Raw genomic sequence first — 19450 nt, 5'->3', positions numbered from 1 at the left:
GTAAGGGCTGGCCTCGCAGAGAGGGGAGCTTTCCGCAGGGACCCAAGAAGAGAGAGGCAGGCAGGTCACACGGAACTCTGGACAAAGAGGAGATGCAAATGAGGGACAAACGACGCCTCAGGTGAGAGTGAGCCTGGGGGGTTCCGGGAGCAGGCTGTGTGGCTGGAGGGATGACGGAGGGGGAGACTGGGAGGAGGGCAGGGCAGAAGGTGGGGGGAGGGAGCACAGAAGTTGGGAGGGAGGCAGGACCCAGGGCAGGTCGTGCCAGAGGAGGGACGTGCCCCGACTCAGGGGACCACGGGCACCCAGAGGGGGTGGGGGCGGAGGGCAAGACCCAAGGAACCAGGGTGCTGGTGGCTATTCTCGGTCAGACTGAGCTAAAGGGGAAGAGCAGGGGGGGAGGACCTGCTGACCAGTCCCAAACCAACCCCAGGGAAGCGGCTCCGCGATGGTGTCTCGACCACCATACTGGGGGAGGGGAGGACCACACACCCGCGCTGGCCACCGCGCTCCTCTCCCGCATGCTGCGCAGGTGCCCCTGCCCACGTGCAAATCCTGGGACTAGATGACCAGGAAGAGCCTCAGCATCCACCCCCATCCATTTGCAGGCTGGCAAATATCCAAGGTGCCTCGGTACCCCGCCCGCGACACGGCCACGACCAAGAAGAGGGGAGATGAAGGGGGGTGCGTGTCGTGATGAGGGCCCAGTGTTGGGCTGGATGCGATACTGCACACCTGAAACCAACATAACACTGTCCGTTAACTAACTGGAATTAAAATTAGAAAAACTTAAAAAGCTGAAAAAAAAAGGAAGAAAGAAAAAAGAAAAGGAGAGAAAAGACAGCACCGATGAACAGGGCTCAAGCCACGAGCTGGGGCCCACAGCCAGGCAGGATGGGCACAGTATGAATTCAGAGGAATGCCAGCTCCTGCCCATTCTCCTCACCTCAACAGAAAGACCTATGCCTCCTCCAGGAAGCATTCCCTGACCACCACTGCCGCCCCAAGGCTCCCTAGCAGAGCCTGTGTCTTCCACGTGCCTCCACACCCTTTGTCACTGTGCCTCCCGAGAGGACAAGCAGCTCTGGGGGCTCACTCACGGCAATGCCCCCATTCAAGCCCAGCCTCTGCCGCTTGCTAGGGGGGCGCCATTCTCCCCCAGGGCCAAATACTGACTGAGGGACTCCATGGGCAAGTGCGGGGACTTGGACACCCCCACCTGCATGCCTCCCGCCCCAGCTGCCTCGTCTGTAAGACCGGGCCGTCCCAAAAGGACACACAGACAGTGCTCCGCACCTGGCACGCGGCAAGCACGTCGAGGATGTGGAAAGTCTGTTCGGTGTGGGAGGAAGCCCAGGGCCACCCCCGACGCCCTCTGAAGGAGACCCATCAAGCCCCTGAGGTGCGGTACTGGGCCCGCCAGGGGGCACTGTGAGGACCTGGGGGGGTTGGTTTATTCGATACCTGGCCTTGTTCCAGAAATCTCTGAGGCCACGGTGCAGGACAAACAGGGCAGGGAGAGTGAAAACTCGACCCTCGGAAGTTGGGCCACAGGTTGAGGGTGTCACTCCAGGTCCAGGCCAGCAGGCCCCGGGGAGGCCGCCCATGAAGGTCAAGGCTCTGGGTTCAAGTCTGACCACCCACAGCCCCAACATCCCTGGACAGGCCTCTCTCAGTCTCCTCACCAGTTAACAGGGACGGAGCATCGACCGGCCTCAAAGTGAGAAAGGCGCCCGGTGCCAAGGCCCCAGCGTGGATGACACACACGGAGGGTGCCGCCACTTCTCACAGGGACAGTCACGGCAACTCCCGCTGGCCTCCTTCCTCCACTCCTTAGCCCGCTGGGGCCATCAGGAAACCCCAAGCAGCAGTGGCAGGGCTCCACGGCAGAAAGCATCTGGGACGTGGGAAGTGGCCAGAAAGCAAGTTGCCACACTACGTGGCTGGAGTGGTCTCAGTTCTGGAAAGCAGGCACGCTGAAGAACCACCAACTGCGGGCAGGGCGACAGATTTTCCACAGGTGCCGGCAGGGATTTCTGGACAAAAACACGCCAGAGGGGTCTGGCAGGATCCACCCCAACCTGACGACGGGGCTTCCTGTGGAGCCAGAGGACGGGATGGGGCTGAAGCGTATTCTTCCTCATCTTTCTTCCTCGGCAGTGACCCTTTTCACGAGAACTTGGCCTTCGGTGTCCTACTTGCGTAATGAAAGTTTAGGGAAAGCAGGCCTCCCACGGGCACGCTCCTGACCCTCCCGTGCCTGCTGGTTCAGGCCTGCATCTCAGCCCCCTCTCCAAGAGCGCAGCAGCGATCCTGCCGGGATGCGGGGCCCTCCGTGCCCGCCCTTCCCCCTGCAGGGGACACGCTGCCCCCAGGCCTTCGAGCGGCCCATTCCATCGTGGGGCACCCACCAAGCCCCTGTCCGAAGCAGCTCCCACCCAGCCGCTCTCTCCGTCCCCCGACCATCGTCGCCGCACTTCATGTTCAGAAAGTTGTTCTTATAACCGTTCACCCAATCTCTGTCCATCCTGGTCCCCGTGGGACTCCCAGCACCCGGCAGGGGAGGTGCTCCCAGACCCGGTGCGGCTGGACACGCGGCTAACAGCCTCAAAGGATGCTGGGAGCCAGAAGCTGCTCCACCGTCCCCTCAGCCCCCTCCTCGGACACAAGGGCCATGGCATCCACTGTCCACTCCATGCCTTCCCATCCCTAATGTCCTTGAGCACCTGGCTCTGGAGGAGATGCGCCCAGTTCAAGGTCCAGCTGCTGCACTCCTCCCTGCGTGACTTCAAGTCAGTTCCCCTCTCTGGCCTCAGTTTCCTCACCTTTGCAAAGCAAGGATGCTAAGCACAGCAGCCCAGGGCTGCCGGGACCACATGATCAATTTTTAGACAGAAATCCCCAGGGGAGGACACAGAGTGATGCTCGACAAACATCACCTCCTACTGGGTCATAAACATTCAGCCGGTGAAACCAGGAGTCACCCGGCTCCCTATTCAAGCTGAGGGTGACTCGGGGAGGGAAAATCTCCAGCACCCATCAGGGACCTCACTGCCAATATTAACAGGAACCCAAAACGCACCCAGAAGTGGAGTCTTTTCTCTCCCGGGCCATCTTGCTTCAGAGGCAAGGCAATTTGTCTTTTATTCGGATGGGAGCTAATGCCCTATAAATATCTCATTATTGGCTTGCATTTTCCCAAAGCTTTCACACAATAAGGGCTTAATTACAGCATGTGGTTAGCAACGCCAGTAAATTAAGGGTTCGCTGATGTTCCCATTTTTTCTTGCAATTGAGGGCCCTGTAATTTCGGCATTTCCACTCAAATCCGGCAAGAGCTTGGCAGATGTGGCTCTGGCCCAAATGCAAACACCTGGCGAGACACGTGGTTCCCTTCCGTCGGCGCGAGCTCTGAAAACCCTCAATCTAGAACTGTCCACAGGCTCGTCCTCTGCCCTCGGCCGGAAACGACCAACTCACTGCCAGGGGATTTCAATCCGTGACCTAGTGAGGGCCAGTATCCCTGGACAAGTAAGTCTGAGAAAGCCCTTGGCCGCCCGGAGCTCAGCTCTGGAGAAATCTGTCTTCCCGGCCATAAACATAATCTGAACAAGCAAAACCAAACCAAGAATCATAAGGGGAGACCACCCACATGGGGCGGGGGGTGGCTTTCTGGCGGCATACACCTTCCCAGGCTCTTTGCTCCGAAAATACAACTGCTTTGAACAAGACGAGAGCACACCTCCGCTGGGTCCGGGAAACGAACGGGTCTCACACAGCCTTCCAGACCCTTAAATCCTCTCCTCGCTCGCTCCCTGGAGGCTATTTCATAGCTGGGTGCCCAACACCCTGTCTAGCCAATTCGCTGCTGTGGGGCATTTTTGCTCCCCATCTCCCACCAGCACAGGCTAAGTGAGCATGAATGACTCTCACACCACATCTCTCACTCCACTTAGCAACGCACCAGTATGAGGCCCCCGCTAGCATTTCTGGATCTGGCTCAGTGGACGGTCCTGGTTAGATCCCCGCCGGGCCAAAGCCGGAATGAGGCCTGCCGCATGAGAGGTACTCAATTTATGGTTCCACTAAAATAAGGTGGTTTTATATAAACAAAGTAATTACGAATTCCTTTTCTTGCAGAAAAAGAAATTAACTGATGGTGAGTCCTCAATTGGGGCTTTTGCAAAACACAGCGCTCTCCTATTTCACAAGGATTAGCTCATTTGAGCCTCAGCCCGCTCCCAGGAGAGAGGGAACATCCTGAACCCCATTTTCCAGAAGTGAGGCCCAGAGAAGCGAGGTCATTCGGCGGACCTGTGACAGGGACAGCCACATTCCCACGGGCGCCTTTGGACGCTCCCCATTCAGGCTCGCCCTGGTACTACTGACCACACAGGCAAAGGAACTTTAGTTTTTCACCGCAAGGAGAAACAGTGGAAACGGCTGTCCTTTCGAAGCAGCTTCAGACACCTAGGACCGTGAGGGCACATGCCGGTCCCTCAGTCTGGCAGGGGCGGGAGCAGCCAACAGCCATCTGACAGGTATCTGTCCAGCACCCACTGTGTGCCAGGCAGCCTGGTGCGGCCACGTCTCCTGCAGGGACACATCACTGAAGACCAAATGTAAATGGGCTGGAGACGGTAGAGACCCATGGGCAGCTGAGTCTTGTCAAAAGAAAAATGGCGCCGGACCCCTCTGTGAGCTGGCAAGTACTGCTCACTGAGAAAGTCAAGGTGAAGGGGAAAATCAAAGGCAAGAGCCCTCAGCTTTCCCAGAAGGGGAAAAGACTGGAATCCTCTGGATTGGAACCACGTCCAGAAGCGTTGGAATGGCGCCACCACAGCCTTCCCTCTACTCAGAGCCTGCCCAGGCCCCCACCCCACCCCACCCCAGCACCTGCTAATCTCATCTGCCCTGACTGTCCTGCTACACCCGCCTGCAGGCAGGCCCACCTCAGGGCCTTTGCACTGGCCGTTCCCACAGCCTGAGTCGCTCCCCCAGCAAATTTCCACCAGTGGCTCTTCCCTCACCTGCTTAAGTCTTAGCTCAAATGTCACTTTCTCAAGGAGGCCTTCCCTGACTGCCTCCCCCCGGCCCCTCTTATTTAAAACCCTAACTTGCCCCTGCCCTCTCCAAGAGCCTGCTCTTCTCGTTTCCACCCTGTTTCTTCCTTATCTGCCCCCTTTCTTATCTGCCCCCCAGCACAGGGGTTTTGGTATCTTGCTCAGGGCCGTGTCTGCAGCCCCCAAACAGGGCCGGACACACAAGTACATTTTTCAGTGAAAACTGCACAGCGTTTTAAGCACTTTTCCTAGGCTAGACACTCTTTGGAGCATTTAGTCCTCGCTCCACCCTCAATGAGAGGCACCAGATGACTTTATCCTCCCAAGAGGTGAAACACACCCATCTGGTCACCTGAAAGGGGCCCATGAGAGGACACTGTTAACAGCCCCATTCCCGAGCTGGGAATACTGAGGTTCAGAGGGGAAAGGCTCACGGGATCAAGCCCAGCCCTGGGGAAATTCTGAGCTGGGGGCCTCAACCTCAGCCTCTTCTCCCAAGGAAAAATTTCCCAAGCTCCTCCCTCCATTTGGTTGCTGAGGCTAAAAGACCAGGGTCACTGGAGAGCCACATCCTTTCCCCTTCTTGGGGCCACATGCTAGTACAGGGCTGACAAGCCAAGGGTCTTAACCTCAAAGGTTTCCAGGGCCAGGCAAATGTAAAACGAGCCTGGGTGAGTATTAGGGGGTAGTGAGGAGTATGGCACCGCATGCCAAGCAAGACTCAGGCCTAAGGAGGCCAGAATACGATGATCGTAACAGCTGCCATGGGCACAGGGTCCATGCACTCAACACCCATTAACTCATGCAGTCCGTTATCACCCCGTTTTACAGAAAAGGAGCCTGAGTCCACTTGGCCAAAGTCACACACGCAAACACGCTGGAAGTCAGGCCTGTGGCCCAGAGCCCGTGCACACCACCACTACACTCGAAAGGTGTGCAGCTAAGCACTGCAAAAATCTGAATTCTGATGCAAACTATAAATACTGGCAGCTAATTAGAAACAGTAAAGATTTTAAACACGACGCAGGTGAAACAAAAAGACCAGCATGCAGGCCTGGGCCCCCGGCTGCCGCTCTGCAACCACCGGTACAGGCTGAGCTAACTGGGCCATTCTCCCTCCGACCACATGCTTAGAAAACCAACAGGAGGTGGAAATGAAACAGCCGCCCCTGCTGACCCCCAGGCGCGGGCCCTTGACATACTCTCTCGCTTGTTCCTCGAAACCATCCAAGATGTCCCCCGTTAAGGGTCCACAGCCCAAAGAAGCAAACAGGTTCTCATTCAAAATGAGGCCCGCCGGCTGTCCCCCTGAGGCAGGGCTTGGTAGCTAAGAAACCTTACCCGCGCTCCAGAAATAAAAAGAAGTTAGCTCTGTTTGAGCAACCCATACCCGAGAAGCTTTTTTACAAGTTCTCAGGCCCTGAACTAATGCTCTTAACGACCAAGGTCACATTGCAGGCTTCTGGGAGCAGGTTGCCACAGGAGCCCACTCAGTTGTAGATGCCTGGGAGGGTGGGTAAGAGAGAAAGGGGAGGGGCAAAGAGGCGAAGGGGAGGTGGGCAGGGGAGAGAGACCCCGAGTCCCCAACCTAGAGCCCCCAATTCCTCACTGAATGGCCCTGATCATGAGTGCTCTGCTGAGCCTCGGTTGTCTGATCTGTAAAGTGGGATCATAGCAGTGTCCGCCTCATCGGGCTTCAAAGCAGTCCAGTGTGTAACTCGAAACACTTTCATTCTGATCAGTTTTTGTTGCTGATATGAGAGGAACCAGAGTGGGGAGTAACAGCCTGTCCGTGTCGACCTACTGTGCGCCGGACACTGTGTTAAGTACTTTCAACACACCATATCCCTGCATCACGGCAACAGTCTTGTCGAGGGACTCATCACCCCATTTTTAGGAGGGGGAACTGAGGCTCGAGAGGTGGTTACCTGTGCAAGGTCACAAGGCAAATGACATGGACAGAACTTTGCTGTGTGCTCACTGAAAGCCTGGGCAGGGAGGAAGATAACCATGCAAAGGGGCCCACAGCCCAGCCCAAGGCTCAGCCCAGGCCCTGCTGACCCCAAGTCCACACCTTTCCGCCACAGTGGACAACAGGCAAGGCGCCAGAGACGGAGCAGCAAAGGAGGAAATTCATGCCGCTGAGAGCAAAACTCCGGGCCTCCGGGAAGGCAGGGTGGGGCTGGGCACCCAGCTGGGTTCCAACGAGCCCTAGCCTGGTGCCCTTGGGCCAAGGATGAGTCTTTACTGAGCCTCCCTGCTCGTGCCTAAGCTGGGGATAAGAGAACCTCCACCTCGCTCACTGTGGGGCTCAAGATGCTGACAAAAGAACTCAGCCTGCGGCCGGCCACAGGAACATTACCCCTGAACACCGATAACAACCACAGTCATAATGACGATGACTATGATGTTATCATTCAGCAGCCACCGGCACAAATCGAGTCCTTCCCAGAATGGAGAAGTGACAGTCCATCTGGGAGGGAGAAGGGCAAGAAGCGGGGGAAGGAAGAGGAAAGAACCCAACACCCTTGGAGGCCACATGTCCAGCTCTCATTCATCCGCTTCCTGAATCCTGGAAACAGCCCACAGAGCAGAGTCTGTCCACTGGACACATGGGTAAACTGAGGCTTCCCAGGGCTGCCCAAAAGCCTGATCAGGCTCCAACAAGGGCCCCCAGTTTGCAGGCTTTCGCTTGGGATGTAGCTTGTGTTCTGGGGCCCCAGAGCACTGTGACAAGGGCAGGGAAAGAATCCTGCAGAAAGGCTCTCCCGCAGGGTCCTACTTCTGACTGACAGGGAAATTCAGGTTTCATCCTTCAGTTCCCTTGTCCTCTGCATGCTCCCACCACCCGCTTGCTACTGCAGAGGTGGGGCCAGACAGCCAGGGCCTGCCAGAGCACTGATGGGCAGACTAAGATAACGCCAGACTCCTGTACAGACAGACAAAAGGATCCATTCGGGAGAGAAGCCAGCGTTTGCCAGGGACCAGGCTTTGGAGTCAGCCTAGGAGAACCAGACAACCGAGTCCCCCAGGGTCCAGCGAGCCAAGTCAGGCTGCAGAGGCCAGCCAGAGTAACCCAACAGAGGCACGGCTAAGTGTTAAAGTCTGCGAGCGGCACGGACCGGTGGACAGACAGCACAGGTCACCCCAGACAGCTAGCCAGGCAGCAGGGGCCGCCCTGAGGAACTGGACAGATGGACAGCCAAATGGTGGTGGCAAGGAGTTCTATCCAGGACAGAGAGACAGCCAACCAGACGGCAGGGGCTGCTCCAGATAAATCAACAGCCAGCCAGACCACAGGGGTCGAACCAATAGGTATCTAGCTGGCAGGTTTCGGACAGACAAGAGAAGAGGGACCTAACCCTGACCCACTGGCAACCAGATGGTAGAATTCAGCCACGAAAGCTGGGGACCAGAAGAGTCAGCGACGGTCCACCGCACTTCCTGGCCCACGCCCCCCAGTCGGTGAGACGCTCCAAGGGCCTGAGCCGGATCCCCAGACCCTGCAGGAAGCCCTCCGCCCAGGGCGTCCCACAGAGCCCGCCTCCCTGTCCCCGTCCCCGTCGCGGGCACGCAAGCGCCGCAGTTACGCCGGCTGCGCAGGGCGCGCCATTCCCGGTCCGCCCTCCGCGCCCTAGGCCGCCGCCCGCCCGCCGTCGCCGCCGCGCTCGCTCACCGGCCGACGAAGTTCTCGAGCACCGAGCTCTTGCCGGCGCTCTGGCCGCCCACCACGGCGATCTGCGGCAGGTCCAAGTGGCAGCTCTGGCCGATGGAGCTGAAAGCGTCCTGCAGCTTGTTGACCAGGGGGATCAGCTCTTCCATCCCGCGGTTGCCCATGGCGCCGGTGGCCCCGGCCCGAGCGCCCCGCGCTCCCCGCCTGCCCCGGCCCTTAACGACGCGGCCCCGCGGCGTCCGCGGCCGTTGCTCCCCGCCCGCCCGGGCCTCGGCGCGACGCCCGCTCCCGGCTCGGCCTCACAGTCGCCGCCTCATCCGGTTCTCAGACGACACCCGACCCGAGCGACCTCCCGCCCGGGCCCCGGGGCTGCGCCCAAAGCCCTCTCACCGCTCCCGATTGGCCGATCGCACTGCCACTCGTACACGCGAGCCAATGAAAGAGAGGTATAGGCCTGTGGTTGAGTGACCCTTCCCCCGAAAGACCTCCCGGCGGGCCCATTGGACTCCAGAACTGTCGCTTTTGCGCAAGAACCAATAGCGTGGGGGCAGCGAGTTGTCAAGGCCAGGAGGCGGTGTTTCGGAAAATATAGGCAAAATAGGCTCCGCCTGTTGTGGGAGGCACCCTATGGCAAGAACACCCAAGTCTTATTGGTAGGAAGAACCGCCAGTCAACAGTGCCGGCCAATGACGTTAGGGATCGATTCATCGACTCTGGTTTGTCACTTGACGCTACCTAGTTCCCTAAGAATTCCCCATTGGTTTATATAAATATCACTCCATTCCTCTAGCCAACAAAGCCAAAGAGGACGGGCTTTGACCTCCGAATCCTGACTTTGATCGAGAACTCCTCCGTCAATCAAAGATCTCCCGTTCTTGTGATTGTGGTAAGTCTGTTAGAGAGTCTTCTGGAGTAAAGAACAAGGCGCACCATACTCGCCGAAGGGCGACACCTCGTGGTCGGACCCGGTAGTGATAGTCGCTTCTGAGTTTCCGGCCTCTGGAGAAAACTACAAGTCCCAGAAAACATCTCGGCCCGATGTTGCAAACCAGCATTTCGCGCGGTGTTTCAAAGCGCTTTGAAGGGCAGTCCGGCGTTGTTAGTTCCTGGGGAGAGGCGGTTTAGCGCTGCATGGTTGGCTCTCATTTTCATTCCTGTAAAGTCCCACCTCCACGCTTTTGCAAATGCTGTGCCCTTTCCTAGGATTACCTTCCGCTCACGCCCCGACTGGATTCCGCTACCGCCTGCAACGTTATTTCCCTTGCTTCTTTCTTCAGCTTGAGCGTTTCGTGACCTTTTCGAGTACCCAATGAAACTCAACGGATCCTGTCCCCAAGTAAAGATACTATTTTGCAATCGGTGTTGGGGGTTCTGGAAACTAGGAATCTTGACCTCGTGGGAAAAAAAGCCAGGGATAGGTGGAAGTATTTTATAAAGTGATTCCCGGGGGCATAGACTGGCCAGAGAGAAGCCCAATAAGGAGTCAGATGCAACGGAGGTAGGGAAGGGGGCTGATGAGGCAGTAACAGGGGAATGGCAGTGGCCAGTGGTATATGCCTGCTCCAAGACCTAAAACCCGGGTCCCAGAGAGGTGGGCAAAAAGTCATCCTACAAGGCTTGGCATTGCAGCCTTGACCGCTGTGACAGAAGCCTGGAAACACCCTACATCCCCTTCGCTGAGCTCGTTAAATAAATACTGTGCAACAGCTGTAAGACAGGAAGTCTTCATGTTCTGACGTGTAAACAATGTGAAATATACCCAGAGGAAAAAAAAGTACAGAACTGCACACAAAGGGCGCCCACATTCTTGAAAAATATATATACATGGAAAATCTCTGGGAGAATACACAAACCGATCAAATAGTTTCATTTTTATGCTATTAGAATAGTGGCTCCTACACATTGTACACAGGATCACTTTTTCAATATAAAAACCCATATCTTCTCTTCTAAGAGCATCAGCTCTATAATTGGTCCCATCTAGGTTAGATCAGGTGCCTATTTTTTTGCTCACTTCATTCCTCTGAACCTGTCTCCTCATCTGTGACACAGGGACTGTAGCTACAAATGCATCACAAAGTTGCAAGAATTAAACACACATGGCAACTACTTAGAACAGTACTGGGGGGGGCACCTGGGGGGCTCAGTGGGTTAAGCCTCTCCCTTCTACTCAGGTCATGGTCTCAGAGTCCTGGGATCGAGCCCTGCATCGGGCTCTCTGCTCCGCGGGGAGCCTGCTTCCCCCTCTCTGTGTGCCTCTCTGCCTACTTGTGATCTCTCTCTGTCAAATAAATAAATAAAATCTTAAAAAAAAAAAAAAAAAGAACAGTGTAAGCACCTGCTGGATCACACCTACCGTCACCATCACTGTGTTTACCGACAGCAAAATTAAGCCATGCATCAAGAGTCAAGGCTCAGAGCAGGAGCTCCGGAGCCAGGGGCTTCCTCTCAATGGTGACCTTGGACAAGCTACTTTCCCTCTCTGCCTGTTTCCTCACCTGTGGAAAGTTGGGGAACAAGTACCCACCCTCAGGCTGGCTGGGGGGCCTGAGCCACGGGAAAAAGGACACAGCTCCCGTGCTGGGGTACGTCCTACATGCCGAGCTGCGCCAGGTGGTTTCCAGAGAGCAGCTGCTGCCAAGGTCACTTATTATCATCAATGGGGGGGAGCGGGGGTGGGGGGGCGTGGAACTGGACACAACACGGGAATGACACACTGGCCACAGGGACACTCAGAAGAAGAGGACCAAGACAGGCCACCTTCCCAAGAAGGCACAGATAACACTCTAAATTCAATAATAATTAAAAAAAAAAAAAAATCCTTCGGTACCTCCCAGTCCCTTCCCTCCCGCCCCCCAAACCAGATCAACTCAGAGTGATCCCCACCGAGGCCAGGGCTTCGGTGGCCCAGGTGGGACAGAGGGTAGGGTCGCCGTACATGGTGCCCATGAAGTCCCGGACGAAGTCGGGGAAGCGCTTCTCCACGATGCTGGCCCTCACGGCGCTCATCAGCTGCAGCTGCGCGGGGGAGGGGGGATGTCAGCCAAGGTGTCAGCCAAGGGGCCCCAGGACCCTCCCCAGTCCCGCCCCCAGGGCCTGGCCCACCCGGGCACCTGGTAGGCAATATTGTGGATGGTGAGGTGATGCAGGGCGGCCGTGTTGTCGCTGTGCAGCAGAGCATGCAGGAAGGCCCGGCTGTGCCTGCGGACAGGAGGCTGCGGCTCAGCCCCGCGGCGTCCTGCTGCCATCCACACCCTTCCCCCCGCCCCCCCCCCCCCCCCCCCCGGGCCAGCTTCCCCTACTTCTGGCAGGTGGGACAGGCACAGTCGTTGTCTATGGGCCGGAAGTCCTTCTCGTACTGCTTCTTCTTCAGCTGCAGGTTCCCGGTGGGCACCAAAGCTGAGCCAAAGCGCTGGGGGAGCGGTGGACGAGGGCAAAGGGGGGGGGGGGGGTGTCAACCAGGTCTTCTTCCGCACCGCCCCCCCCACCCTGCCCCCAGCCCACCCCCATCTGCCCCGTGCCCAGGGCCTCACCGCCGTCCGCGTGGGGAAGACGCAGTCGAACATGTCACATCCAAGAGCCACGCAGACCACCAGATCGGTGGCATAGCTGAGAGGACGGCCGTGGCAGGAGGGAGCAGAGAACCTCATGCCCTGCTCACACACTCAGGTCTCCCCCCACCCTGCAGAAACCCCGACTCCCCGGACACTGGGCCACCTTCCCACCCCCCGAACCGCCCCCAGAGGAAAGCCGTGTCCTCCTCCGGTCCCCTCCCAGGCAGGGCTGTGTCCTTCCACCAACACCAGCCCCCGGCAGGAGTGCCCAGGAACCTGCTCGCTCCCCACAGGTAGGGCCGCATCCCCTCCCTCCACATACCCGACCCCCATCAGGTAGCGTGGCTTGTCCTTAGGCAGCCTTGAGGTGCTCAGCGCCACCATCCTCCAGAACTGGCCCTTGCTCTCGCCCCCGCTCAGGCCCCCGATGGCGAAGCCCGGCACGTCCCTCTTGGTCATCTCTGGGGGTACAGGGCAAGGTGAGGGGCCACCAGGCAAAAGAAAATACGCCTCCTCCTTGGCAGCCCTGGGGCAGACCCTGCCCAGACATCCACAGTCCCTCGGGAAGAAAGGAGGGGAGTGTCTGTCTGTCCGTCTAAAGGCCGCTGGCGCTCTCAGCTCCCATTTGTTGGGCGCCTGCCGCGTGTGACACCCTCCCCCCCGCAATCGTCAGGACAGGCCCACAGCCTCTGCTCCCTTCACCGACACCGAAGACAACACCAGGTATGTTTGGAAACCGAGCATTTCCCAGATTCTAGAATCTAGAACATCCCACGTGCCGGATAATAGTCTGTCCTCAAACTCTGTAACGTTTCGGCGGCAAAACATGTAGAGACTCCCACCAACTAGGGTAAATAACCCCACAGGTCTGGGCTGGCCACCAAAGGAGTTAGGGGCAAGTTTCCGAGCATTCTGCATTTTAAAAGTGGGCCAGTAGGCCCCAGAAAGGCAGCTCTGCACCGTTGTTGGGGGTGTTCGGGTTTCGACGCTGGCCAGAGGCCGCATATGCCAGAGGCTGGATTTGAACCCGGGTCCAGCCTCCAAGCCCAGCCGTGTCTGGGGCCCCAGTTGCCTAGTTCAACCCAGGGAGGCCACAGCATGGACAAAATGAACCCAGTCCAAGGGTCAGTTTTCGAAGCTGGAATGAGCAGCCGAATCAACGGGGTAGGGGGACAAGTTGTTCAAATGTGGCCTCCCAACCCCTCCCCGCGGACCCTGATCCAGTTGTGGGGAAAAGCCAGACAGTACTGGTACAGGCGAGCTTGGAGCATTTTGAGAAGCAGCGTCAGAGTGGCCGCAAACCAAATCTGCTAGGGCAAGACCAGCGTGGTTTTTTGTTGTTTTTTTTTTAAATGAGTGAACAGAGAATGCCAGGAAATGTTTCACATGTTAAGGCTAATGTTTCCTGAAGTCTTGGTTTCTGCTTTCATCTATGTCCACACATACTGAGCTGAGACAGGAAATGTGTCTCTGCCTGGGGGGTCTCTGTTAAAAAGACTAACTGGACTGGGAGCTGGGCACTGGGAGCTTGAGAACAAAAGGAATTACAACAAGGACGCTCTGCCCAATGGTACACACGGATGCCAGGCGGAGGCCCAAGACTTTGGACAGACTTTCCTGTTTGTCCTCTCACTTTGACCCATGACTTTGGGAACATGTGCCCATTTTACAGAGGAAAAAAGGGAGCCTCAGAGAGGCCAAGCCACTAACCCAAGGGTGCACAGCTATGATGCAAGAGATCAGCGGTCTGGATCCGGCCGCCCAAACTCCAGGACTCAGAGTCTTGCCTATGATGCTTCATTGCCTTTGAGTCCCCATTTCTAGCTCCCTTTTGTCTCCATGGCCACGGCCTTCATGTAGGCCTGTCACTCTTCCCCTGGGCAAATACTCCAGCCTCTTTATGTGCTTTCTGCTTCCTATCCTACAGGGATATTTTCCATGATGTCTCTTGATCGCTGTCACTCTCCCACTCAACAGCCCCCCATGGCTCCCCAGTACCTCAGTGAGGTATCCCAGGGCCTCCAATGTCAGCACAATGCCCTGGGCCCCACCCCTCACTCCTGACCCTGGGGAGGAATCAGCACCTGCATTGGTAAATGCTGTGGGTTCTACAGCCCGAGAACTGGGTCTAAACCCCAGCTCTGCAACGTCCAGACTGCGTGGCTTGGGATAAGTGACTGTACAGCCCTGTGCTTAGGTTCCTCTTCTGTAACTTCAGGAACCTGGGAGTTCCCACCTTATAGGATGGTTATGAAAACTCTGGATCAATCTGTGACCGGTCTACGGCGTAGCATCCAGTGAACACCCCCCAACCGCCAGCTGTTGAAGTGACTATCATTCAGCAAACATTCTAGTCCATTCTGCCCCCGGGCCTTTGCTTCAGCTATTCCTTCCACCCCTCAATAACCACCGTGCGCACCATCACATGCCAGGCCCATGGGGGGCCCTCAGTGATGGACAAGCCCTGGATGGACCAGCGCATGGGTCTACCTTCGAGGCAGGTGGTCCGGAGATCCGCGTCTAGCCCACCCTGGATGATGGCAAAGAGGTTTTGCTTGTCTGGTCGCTGATGGGCTGCAATGCACCGGTCCAGCCAGCGGATGGACCTGTGAGAGGGCCCAAGTCATGAGCCGTAGGGGAAGCGGACAAGGCTACAGGACTAGGATCCGCTCCCTGAGACACACACACCTGTACATGGCCTCCTCCACGCGTGGCCCCGTCACAGTGCTGCTGACCACATCATCTAGTTGCATGATGATGTCCGAGCCTGGGGGGTAAGACAGAAGCACCATCACTGGGAAAGCCTTCACTTCCTGCTGGGGAGAAGCTGGACCTTCGAAGTGCCTCCCTGGGTCTTGCTGGCTTCCACACAGCACCCCCCCCCCAGTCTGTTCATACAACAACCAGAGGGAGGTTTTGAAAATACCCATCAGATCTCACCTCACCCCAGCTAAAGCCCTGCCCGGGCACAGGGAATGAAATCCCGCTCCAGCAGAATTAACCTTTGCGAGCAAAATGCTGTGTATACAAAGCAAACCACCCTGGTGTGGCAGGCAACGGGACCATGGGAGCCCAGGTGCCCGTCAACAGGTGTCTGGCTCACAGTAAGTCAGGGTCCAACCCTTAACACAATGTTTCTTTCCCACAATTCCAAAATCTAGAAACTTCTCAAAACCAAAGACTTTATCTCACGCCTACGGCATATTGAATTTGGCAGCAAAACCCAAGATAGTCATCATCTTTAATAAAATCCGATTTAGCAAGTGACTTATTCAGTCTCAAAAAGGAAAAAAAAAATACTACAATGTCATGGCCATTAGGCTCAGTGAACAAAGCCAGACACAAAAAATGACAAATACTGTACGATTCCATGTATATGAGGTCCCTAGAGAAGTCTAGGGACAGGAAGTAGATGACGGCAGCCAGAGGCTGAAGGAGGGGGATGGAGAATTCGTGTTTAATGGGAACAGGGTTTCAGCTTCGCAGCATGAAGAGTTCTGGAGAAGGATGGTGATGAACGGTTGCACAACAGTGTGAATGTGCTTAGTGCCATTAAATCAGACACTTAAACACAGTTAGAGTTAGGGCAGATGGCTGGCTCAGTCAGTAGAGCTCCCCACTCTCCGTCTCACAGTCATGAGTTCAAACCCCACATGGGGCATGCAGCCTACTTAAGTAAACTTTAGAAATAATTTTTTTTTTTAAGATTTTATTTATTTATTTGACAGACAGAGACCACAAGTAGGCAGAGAGGCAGGCAGAGAGAGAGGAGGAAGCAGGCTCCCAGCTGAGCAGAGAACCCGAGGCGGGGCTCAATCCCAGGACTCTGGGATCATGACCTGAGCCGAAGGCAGAGGTTTTAACCCGCTGAGCCACCCAGGCGCCCCTAGAAATAAATTTTTAAAAGGGCTATAGTGCTAGCTTTTTTTTTTGTTAAGATTTTATTTATTTGTATTTGACAGAGAGATAGAGAGCACAAGTGGGCAGAACGGCCCGCAGAAGGAGAGGGAGAAGCAGGATCTCTGCGGAGCAGGGAGCCCAATGAGGGACTTGATCCCAGGACCCTGGGATCCTGACCTGAGCCGACTGAGCCACCCAGGCGCCCTGATAGCTTTATTTTTTAATGGTACATTTTATGTTACGTGTATTTTGCCATGATTTATTTTTTTTTTAATTTTTAAAATTTTTTAAAAAGATTTTATTTATGCAACGCAGAGAAAAAGAACACAACAGGGGGAGCGGCAGGTAGAGGGAGAAGCAGGCTCCCCACTGAGCAGGAGCCCAGCACGGGGCTCGATCCCAGGACCCTGGGATCACGACCTGAGCCAAAGGCAGACACTAAACCCACCGAGCCACCCAGGCACCCCACCATCTTTTTTTAACGGAAAGAGGAAAGTTGGGGCGCCTGGGTGGCTCAGTGGATTAAGCCTCTGCCTTCGGCTCAGGTCATGGTCTCAGGGTCCTGGGATCAAGCCCTGCATCGGTGGGGAGCCTGCTTTCCCTTCTATCTCTGCCTGCCTCTCTGCCTACTTGTGATCTCTCTTTCTGTGTCAAATAAATAAATAAAATCTTAAAAAAAAAAAAAAACAAAAAGAGGGAAGTTTAACAGGGAACTGCCCAGACCTACCAGGACACTATGTGTGTTGCATTATCCTTCTCAAATACTACAATTCTGGATTAACATGAAGAATTTCAGATGAGGGGCTGTGGATTTAAACGTGTTAGAAAAGCTCAGGGGAACACTGCCAAGATGCATCAGTCCAGGAAAAAAGCACGGTGCATCACACAAACCAAAGATGGGGCAATTGGAGAATCAATATGGATTGATTCAACTGAAGAAACTGAGACACATCAAATACATCTAAACCCATGGTTAAATAAACAAATAAGCAAACCAACCAACCAACTCACAGTTACACGGTGATCCTAAAAACACTAAAGATTCATTCATCCCTGCTAGAATATGCTAAGTAATCAATCCACGAGAACTCGTAAATAAGGAAAAGAATGAATCCTACTTTTCCTATATAAATTGAACTACTTCATCTACCAGGAGTAGGTAGGTGAGGGACGTTTCTCTTCACAGAAATAGCCGGGCTGGGGCGCCTGGGTGGCTCAGTGGGTTAAGCCTCTGCCTTCGGCTCAGGTCATGGTCTCAGGGTCCTCGGATTGAGCCCCGAATCAGGCTCTCTGCTCAGCAGAGGGTCTGCTTCCCCCTTTCTCTCTCCTGCCTGCCTCTCTGCCTATTTGTGATCTCTCTCTCTCTGTCAAATAAATAAAATCTTTAAAAAGAAAAAAATATATAACCTGGGTGATAGATGAAGAAAGAACATGACCACTTTGGAACTCCTAATGGCATGAGAGTCCCAGGCAAAGAGCACGATGGCTCCCGGGGAGATCCCAGCAGAGGTTAGGCGCTCCCTGATGGAAATACACACACTGTGAAGCTCTCTCGCTACAGGAAACCAGAACCTGATTTGCGCAAACCTCGAGATCTGACTACCAACTACAGTAAGTCCAGAAGGCAGAAGAAGACGGTTACATGCACCGTGGGGATGTGATCAGCAAAATTCAGAGCCTGGGACACCCTGCGGAGGAAAGGAACTCATCTCTTGAAGGAGCAAATTTATGAATAAATGAACGAACAAATGAATGAATGAACGATGAATGAATGAATGATGAATGAATGAATGAATGAATGAATAGGGCCTGGGTGAGACGGAGTCCCACCTCCAACAATGAATGAATGAATGAATGAATGAATGAATGAATAGGCGCCGGGTGGTGAGACGGAGCCCCACCTCCAACCCCACCTCTGCCTCCTCCCTCAGCAGGGCCCCGCTTGGGATGCTCTTTCTGCCTCTCCTCCTGGCCCTCCCCTCCTCTGTCCCAAATAAATAAATAAATAAATAAATAAATAAATAAATAAATACGGGCTTTTCAGAAAGGAAGACAACAGGAAGGAGGTACAGCTAAAAACTACATAATGTGCACTATATATATATATATATATATATATAATATATACCACAGAAATGTTCATTGTCTTTATCAAGGGATGAAGGATATTGATGGAAACAGGAAGGACAGAAGGCTTCCCCCATCGCCCCCTTGTTGCTCTCGTTTTCCAATTTATCCTTGCCCCGCTAATTTGCCATTTAAGAGAAAGAACAGCTTTAGAGATAATGACAAAAGCTCCTACATGCCAGGCACCGTGTTAAGAGATGTACGAACACTGCGTCATTACTTCCGTGAGCTATCATATTTGAGTTGGCTTCTCTGGAGCTCAGGCAGGGGGAGTGACTTACCCAAAACCGAGCATCCCCTAAGGACCCGGCCCGCCTCACCTCCACCCTCTAGAGGCAAGGCAAGCGGAGGTGGCCTACGATTCGCTCACCTAAAGCGTTCTGGATCTCCACGGACTTCTCCGGGCTCAGAAGGGTCTCGTCGCCATCATAAGGGGAACGGAAGCGGACGCCCTCCTCCGTCACCTCGGAAAGGGACACCAGAGACACCATCTGGAAGCCGCCGCTGTCCTGAGGGAAATCCCACCGCAGGGCTGTCAGGGGGGTGGGATTGGAGAATGTCCACCTCCGAGAAGCGCCCTGGGATCCCGGCCCCGACTCCACCTCACCGTCAGTAGATTGTGGGGCCAGTTCATGAAGCCGTGCAGACCGTGCGCCTTCTGGATCAGCTCGGGGCCCTGGGTCAGGAGAAGAAAGGATCAGGTTAGCGGGGAGCGCTACCCTGAGGGCTCATGATAGAGGACAGGCCTGGCCACCTACGGTCCCATCCGCTCCCTCCTGCCCGTGCCTCGGAGGTGCCCGTACTCCCCACTACCTGCCATCTCCCCATCAAGACAGAACCGACCCACCGGCCTCAGACCCAGATGATAGGTGTTGCCCAGGCAGATGCGGCAGCCCAGAGCATCCAGCTGCTCGGCCGTGATGCCCTTCATCGTGGCCTGCGTGCCCACTGGCATGAACACGGGAGTGGCTACCGGCCCGTGCGGCAGCCGTAGCTCCCCTGCCCGGGCCCTGGATCGGCTGCACTCCGCCACCAGCCGCATGATCCGCGGGGCCGACTCCAGAGACGTCGGGCTGACTGCTGCCGCCATTTTAGCTAAGGGAACCACGTGGGCACTGCAACACCCTGGGCGG

The 19450-nt window shown here is 55.5% G+C and overlaps 2 protein-coding genes across 8 annotated transcripts in view; both read right to left on the bottom strand.

Moving 5' to 3' along the window:
- The window catches only part of DNM2 (dynamin 2), an 85461-nt gene extending 76401 nt beyond the window's left edge, over positions 1-9060 (bottom strand). For 4 of the 7 annotated variants that reach the window (XM_045991270.1, XM_045991269.1, XM_045991272.1 and 1 more), the window contains exon 1: positions 8740-9060. In XM_045991270.1, the coding sequence (XP_045847226.1) occupies positions 8740-8900 (161 nt within the window). In that variant the 5' untranslated portion in view covers positions 8901-9060. The remainder of the gene's footprint in view (positions 1-8739) is intronic. The other 3 variants (XM_045991275.1, XM_045991268.1, XM_045991273.1) reach the window with 1 other exon arrangement.
- A 1386-nt stretch (positions 9061-10446) lies between these two features.
- Positions 10447-19450, bottom strand: QTRT1 (queuine tRNA-ribosyltransferase catalytic subunit 1). The gene is made up of 10 exons (XM_045992300.1): positions 19165-19450; positions 18925-18993; positions 18688-18826; positions 14979-15057; positions 14781-14896; positions 12613-12751; positions 12270-12345; positions 12039-12148; positions 11850-11937; positions 10447-11754 (listed from the first exon to the last, which is right to left on the bottom strand). The coding sequence occupies exons 1-10, from the start codon at positions 19405-19407 to the stop codon at positions 11602-11604; spliced, it is 1212 nt and encodes a 403-aa protein (XP_045848256.1). The 5' UTR covers positions 19408-19450; the 3' UTR covers positions 10447-11601.

This window comes from Meles meles, chromosome 20 (assembly GCF_922984935.1).
Source record: "Meles meles chromosome 20, mMelMel3.1 paternal haplotype, whole genome shotgun sequence".
In the NCBI taxonomy this organism is placed as follows: domain Eukaryota; kingdom Metazoa; phylum Chordata; class Mammalia; order Carnivora; family Mustelidae; genus Meles; species Meles meles.
The sequence above is the reverse complement of the archived record's forward strand: the minus strand, read 5'-3'. Positions and strand labels throughout refer to the sequence as shown.